Here is a 6,902-nt window from a genome sequence, read left to right as displayed (position 1 = left end):
AATGCCACTGTCCTGGAACACAACACTGAGATCCTTTCTATCCAATATGTCTTTTCTAGTGCCAATTCCCGACTACATTAAAGTTGATGCTGATTGGCTGCTAACATGCCAGTTGCCGTTAGATGGATAGAAAGCGGCGGAGGACAAAGGAGGATATGTTTGTTGTAATGTAGGGGCACTGTGGAACTATAGTAAATACAGTAGTTTCGGAGTTGTTTATAGCTCTGCATATTGGAATACATGTCAACTGTTCTGAATATGGTGGAAGAACAAACAACACTGGATGGATATAGCACAGATCAAAACACAATGGGGGTATATTGCCACCTTATCCATTATTTACTAGTGGTATTGATTTTTATACATGATAGATATTTCTATAATGTTATAGAATTCCTTAGTGACTTAATATATGGATTAATGTAGTTTCAGCAAAAAATATTATTTCTTGCAAACTTGCAGAATCCATAACGTGACCAGAAGGCGTCAAAAAGCCACAGGTCGACTGTTTTTACATAGGTCACTGAACCCAGAGATGATTTCTAATAAATATGTAGCTTTACATTAGACATGGAATCTCTGCTTATAATTTTTCAGCTCTGTTAATGAATGACATGAGGACATGAGGACATCGGCACACTCCATTCATAAGCACAACACTGGCAGATTTCCCCTTATTTTACTATCTCTAGATATCACATAATTATAGTGAACATAGTGCAGCGATACAATTCAAAACGATAGCGTTTATTATAGATCATCACTATTTACTGCAAATTTTTCCAAAAATAATTTCACATGATAGCAATATTTGGGCTTGGGGATGGGGGGGTTAAATATTTTTGTTACTTTGGCTTTTTAGAAATTATACACTTACAATCAATGAAGCAGAAGCACTTCTGTTCAGAAGAGTTTCTTTATTAATTCCTAAATTTTAATAAAAATTAATCAAATTAAAAGACATTCGGACAATTAATTTGTTAAAAACGCATAAAAGTCCCTAAAATGGTAATATATATATATATATATATATATATATATATATATATATATATATATATATATAAATAAAAACACAACAAATAGCAAATAAAAAAAAAATACTCTAGTTCATGATTTTCTTTCCCATTTAGCTTGACGCAGCATGAGATATCTGTAAACACTTGCAACCAGGCAGGAGGATTGTGTGTGGCAGCTGCCCCTAGTGAGTCTGAATGGATACTGTAAGAATAGCAGGCTTTATTTTCTCACGTCCTCTGTGTTGTCTTGTTGCTCCCTCTCCAACCTCATTTCTTTCAATTCCTGCCTGTACTTCCGTTCGATAAAACGCTTCTGATGAGCCATCTGGGGGAAGTTATCTGGGCAAAGAAGAAGAATGATATCACCTATACTATGTCTGTTAGGCATTACATTGCTCTATCCAGAAAAGAAATACCACAGCACATATTAGCAATCGAAAAATACTCTGAAATAAAGATGTGCCAGTAATAGTACTTATGTAAGACAGCTGGGTTTGTCCGATTTAACAGGGCAGAGTTTTCCCACTAGGCACAAATCACGGTGCCATCAGTGTTATACATAGGACTACATGATGCCCTGTTTAATGTCTACTTCAGATTGTTGAGTCCTATAGGGAGGCTATTTACATACCCATAGAACACATCCCTACACAGTTCAGAAAATTATATCTCACTATTTATAACATTTGGTGCATAGACTAGGGCTACACGGCGACTTTGGTCATGATACAGGTCACCCGTCCAAAGATCTGTGTCGCACTGGCTGCATCACAGGTAATGAAAGACAATGTGGGTGCTTTGCGACCTGCAAGGTGCCGCGGTACCACAGTTGCAAAGAATCCAAACCCACTAGAGTTCTTGCGACTGTGGTGTCAAAGTAACTTGCGGGTCGCAAAGCAACCACATTGGGCGGAATGTACGAAGCCCTCTACGTCTGTTTTCTAGCCTAGAAAAGTTGACATTTGTGAAAAAAAATAGTTTTTTTTGCGCAAAAACGAATCTATTTTTAAATTTCCTCAACCGCTATTATGAAAAATTCGAAAGGGTTTAGCAGGAAGGGGGTGGTGCGTCCCAATAATAGTTCGAATCTAAAATATGAAATGAAAGCTAAGCATTATGTTAACAGCGGATTGTCCTTTTTATATATTGGCGCTTCGTTTTTCTGATACACCGCTCCAAATCCCCTGTGTATATATATAGCCTTTGTGAATGCTGCCTATTTACTGCTTTTTGTCTAGAGGGACAGTGGTCAGTTCCCTAAGGCTTGTACCCCTTTAATTTAAGCCTGTGCTGGTGGATCTATCTATCTATCTATCTATCTATCTATCTATCTATCTATCTATCTATCTATCTATCTATATACAGTGAAGGAAATAAGTATTTGATCCCTTGCTGATTTTGTAAGTTTACCCACTGTCAAAGACATGAACAGTCTAGAATTTTTAGGCTAGGTTAATTTTACCAGTGAGAGATAGATTATATTTAAAAAAAAACTGAAAATTACATTGTCAAAATTCTATATATTTATTTGCATTTTGCACAGAGAAATAAGTATTTGATCCCTTTGGCAAACAAGACTTAATACTTGGTGCCAAAACCCTTGTTGGCAAGCACAGCAGTCAGAAGTTTTTGTAGTTGATGATGAGGTTTGCACACATGTTAGATGGAATTTTGGCCCACTCCTCTTTGCAGATAATCTGTAAATCATTAAGATTTTGAGGCTGTCGCTTGGCAACTCGGATCTTCAGCTCCCTCCATAAGTTTTCGATGGGATTAAGGTCTGGAGACTGGCTAGGCCACTCCATGACCTTAATGTGCTTCTTTTTGAGCCACTCCTTTGTTGCCTTGGCTGTATGTTTCGGGTCATTGTTGTGCTGGAAGACCCAGCCACGAGCCATTTTTAATGTCCTGGTGGAGGGAAGGAGGTTGTCACTCAGGATTTGACGGTACATGGCTCCATCCATTCTCCCATTGATGCGGTGAAGTAGTCCTGTGCCCTTAGCAGAGAAACACCCCCAAAACATAATGTTACCACCTTCATGCTTGACAGTGGGGACGGTGTTATTTGGGTCATAGGCAGCATTTCTCTTCCTCCAAACACGGCGAGTTGAGTTAATGCCAAAGAGCTAAATTTTAGTCTCATCTGACCACAGTACCTTCTCCCAATCACTCTCAGAATCATCCAGATGTTCATTTGCAAACTTCAGACGGGCCTGTACATGTGCCTTCTTGAGCAGGGGGACCTTGCGGGCACTGCAGGATTTTAATCCATTACGGCGTAATGTGTTACCAATGGTTTTCTTGGTGACTGTGGTCCCAGCTGCCTTGAGATCATTAACAAGTTCCCCCCGTGTAGTTTTCGGCTGAGCTCTCACCTTCCTCAGGATCAAGGATACCCCACGAGGTGAGATTTTGCATGGAGTCCCAGATCAATGTCGATTGACAGTCATTTTGTATGTCTTCCATTTTCTTACTATTGCACCAACAGTTGTCTCCTTCTCACCCAGCGTCTTACTTATAGTTTTGTAGCCCATTCCAGCCTTGTGCAGGTCTATGATCTTGTCCCTGACATCCTAAGAAAGCTCTTTGGTCTTGCCCATGTTGTAGAGGTTAGAGTCAGACTGATTAATTGAGTCTGTGGACAGGAGTCTTTTATACAGGTGACCATTTAAGACAGCTGTCTTTAATGCAGGCACCAAGTTGATTTGGAGCGTGTAACTGGTCTGGAGGAGGCTGAACTCTTAATGGTTGGTAGGGGATCAAATACTTATTTCTCTGTGCACAATGCAAATAAATATATATCATTTTGACAATGTGATTTTCTGTTTTTTTTTATTTTTATATAATCTATCTCTCACTGGTAAAATTAACCTAGCCTAAAAATTCTAGACTGTTCATGTCTTTGACAGTGGGCAAACTTACAAAATCAGCAAGGGATCAAATACTTATTTCCTTCACTGTATATATATATATATATATATATATATATATATATATATATATATATATATATATATATATAAAAGATAGATAGATCAACCAGCACAGGCTTAAATGAAATGGGTGCAAGCCTTAGGGAACTGACCACTGTCCCTCTAAAATATATATATAGTGCATCTTCCTAAGCTCATCATATTCTCTTTCTAAATTTATGCACAAATTTATGCAGGGGATTTGGAGCTCTGCAACAGAAAAGTGGAGCGCCGACCACTATAAAGATATTTTTAGAAATAAATCAGTATGGAATCTTGAACCTAAAAATAAAATGATGATACAAGATGGCAGTTCACTATAAAGCATGTAACGTGAGCATTATACACTTTTCTCTGTAAAATCAAGACACAAAAGACTGAACAAAAAAAACAACATACATTTTTCCAAGGCGTCCATAGCAGCTCCCATCTCAGCCTGCTGAATACTGCAAGACGTAAAAAAAAAAAAAACTCCAATTAACCTAATTACCACCATCAGCTTTAACTGAGCTTTTAAATCCTTTTAAGCGGCAATAAGACAAGAAAATGAGAAAGAGATACACAATTTTTCTTGAGGGTCTTTTAAAAAAAAATCTTACACATTTAAACGATAGTTCTGTGATTGCTTTCTATTTCCAACATATTAGCAAGCCATCAATGTCTTCGCTACTACTCTTAATACATTTTTTTTTCTCACAATTTCTAAACTTAGCCCGCAAACATGGAAATTGTGTTAATGGTTTTGTGTCTGAATAGCTTGAACGCGTCTCAATGCGCCAGCGAGCTTCACTGTCCTAATGAAATACTTTGTAAAGAGTAGAGAAAGTGCGTTAAGCGTCCAATCTCTTCCTCACATAGAGGCTGCACACAATTACCCGCTCCTTACTCCCCTTTTGATTAATGACAGTCGGCCAACAAAACCTACATTAAAAAAAAATCAACAGGCGAACAGGAAAAAAAGAAAAAACACAACCCACACAGAACCATTATTAATGGATCCTCGCTAGAAGAATGAGTAAATAATATAATAACATTGCTTCTGGATGGGTGGAACAAATTTGAAACAGAATTTAGTCACAGATGGGTAACAATAGGAGCTGTCAAAGAGCACAAGGGAAGGGGATGCAACATGGATTTTCTGTCAACCTTTCCTTCAAAGATGTCATGCTGCTGCAGAAATGTATATGGCTTTGTTCATATGTATGTAATGAACTGACAATACGTCTATGATTTAGCTAATTACAGCTGACATTACAAGCAAGGGGTATGTTATTGTGCGCGTCATAAGTAACCAAGGATAATGACTCAATATTGTTTTCGGCTTTAAAGTCAAGCTAGCACAGGACCATAGAGGGAAACTAACTTATTAATGTGTGTGATGCGTATTGCTGGAGCCGCCAGATTAGAAATCTTTTCAGCATTATCTATTAATCAAACATAAAGAGAAAGCTTTTAAATTACCTCGGCCCTTTACCGCAGCCAATTCGTTCGCCTTTGAAATACACAGCAACAGTGTACGTCCTTGCGTGAGAAGGTCCTACAGTTTGAAGTGTCCTGAAACAAAAAAAAAAGTCATTGTCAAACTCAACGGAATTGTACATTTTGAATAGTTGTATGTATTACTGTACATTTTTTTTTTTTTCTATTATAATGCTAGTCAAGAATGTATCTTCCATAGACTATTACTACTTCATTATATGGAATCTGAATGTTACAAAAGATCAGTAAAGGAAACTTTCAGGACGATAGAAACCCATGATTGAAGGCGAAGCCATTTAGGATTCAGAGATTACACTCTCCCATCATTTGGTGGAGATTCCGGGCAAGTAGAGTGAAAAAAATTCAATGCAATAAAAGTAGGTAAGAAAATAAATTCCATCTTGAGTTGCCTTTGCTCAGTTAAGCAATACGTCAACTCATTTATGTAAAGTTAACAGCAAAACAAAGAAGAAAAAAAAACTGTGGGGTTGAGGTGGTCTTTAAAATAACCATTAAAATAAAATAGACGTTTATGTAAATAAAAATAAAATCTTTTAACGTAAATTATTTATGGGCTCATAATAAAAAAAGTTATTTTTAGTATGCAGTATTCCATTTGACCACAATGAAGAGGCCTATAGCAGCAGTATACTTAATGCACTCCGGCAACTGAAGACCGACAAGATGGGGAAACACTATGACAAGGAGTGGATGGACTAGGTGCCGCAATAAGATAACGGTCTTATGACTGCTCCCCAAACTCCAAAGAATACCAACAAAGAACTAAAATTACGTTGACTGTGAGAAACAGGTCTTAAAGATATCACAACCTTTAGGCATAGAAACAAATTAAATGAGGCAGAGAAATAAAAAATGGTAAACACTGTGAAGTGAAGAGTTTGGTGAGAAATCCAGATAACCTTCCTGAGCATATTAAATAACAAATATAAAAGAGTATCCGGCACACCAATATTGAAACAAAGGTATTTTTATTTTGTTTTTAATGCCAGTGGCAGAGTGCGACGTTTCGGTCTAAGTGACCTTCATCAGGCACTGAGCCGTGCTGGAAACTGCATAGACGAGCGCTAGTGGTGCGGATAGCGGCTGGCCGCTGTATCATGACGTGCACAATAAGAAGATTCTCTGCTATAGAAGGAAAAAAAACTTAAAAATTTATGTAAACGTAATGGAGCACTCACTTGTACAGGGGGATGTCCGGCTCCTTCCCTTCAGTCCTCAGAGTCAGACAACATTGCTGAAGCTGTGACTTTGGATCATTCCAGTCTTGATTTAAAATAAACTCCTGTAGACCAGAGAGAACAGTAGAATCGTTCAGTTCTAAATAGCGCTTGATAGACTCTTAAAATAAAACCAGTACAAGAGACAGTAGGAATCACTTGGTCAAACGTATCGAAACAATAATCTTTTGTTA

General features: G+C 37.7%; 1 protein-coding gene across 1 annotated transcript in view; it reads right to left on the bottom strand.

Annotated features, from left to right (window-relative positions):
- Window positions 1–1,061: 1,061 nt before the first annotated feature.
- Window positions 1,062–6,902, bottom strand: part of DROSHA (drosha ribonuclease III) — a 270,019-nt gene continuing 264,178 nt past the window's right edge. The window contains exons 29-32 of the mRNA XM_075826743.1: window positions 6,670–6,773; window positions 5,453–5,545; window positions 4,391–4,437; window positions 1,062–1,358 (exon numbers count right to left, since the gene is read on the bottom strand). Of these exons, the coding sequence (XP_075682858.1) occupies window positions 1,240–1,358; window positions 4,391–4,437; window positions 5,453–5,545; window positions 6,670–6,773 (363 nt within the window). The 3' untranslated portion in view covers window positions 1,062–1,239. The remainder of the gene's footprint in view (window positions 1,359–4,390; window positions 4,438–5,452; window positions 5,546–6,669; window positions 6,774–6,902) is intronic.

This window comes from Rhinoderma darwinii, chromosome 5, assembly GCF_050947455.1.
Source record: "Rhinoderma darwinii isolate aRhiDar2 chromosome 5, aRhiDar2.hap1, whole genome shotgun sequence".
In the NCBI taxonomy this organism is placed as follows: domain Eukaryota; kingdom Metazoa; phylum Chordata; class Amphibia; order Anura; family Rhinodermatidae; genus Rhinoderma; species Rhinoderma darwinii.
The sequence above is the reverse complement of the archived record's forward strand: the minus strand, read 5'-3'. Positions and strand labels throughout refer to the sequence as shown.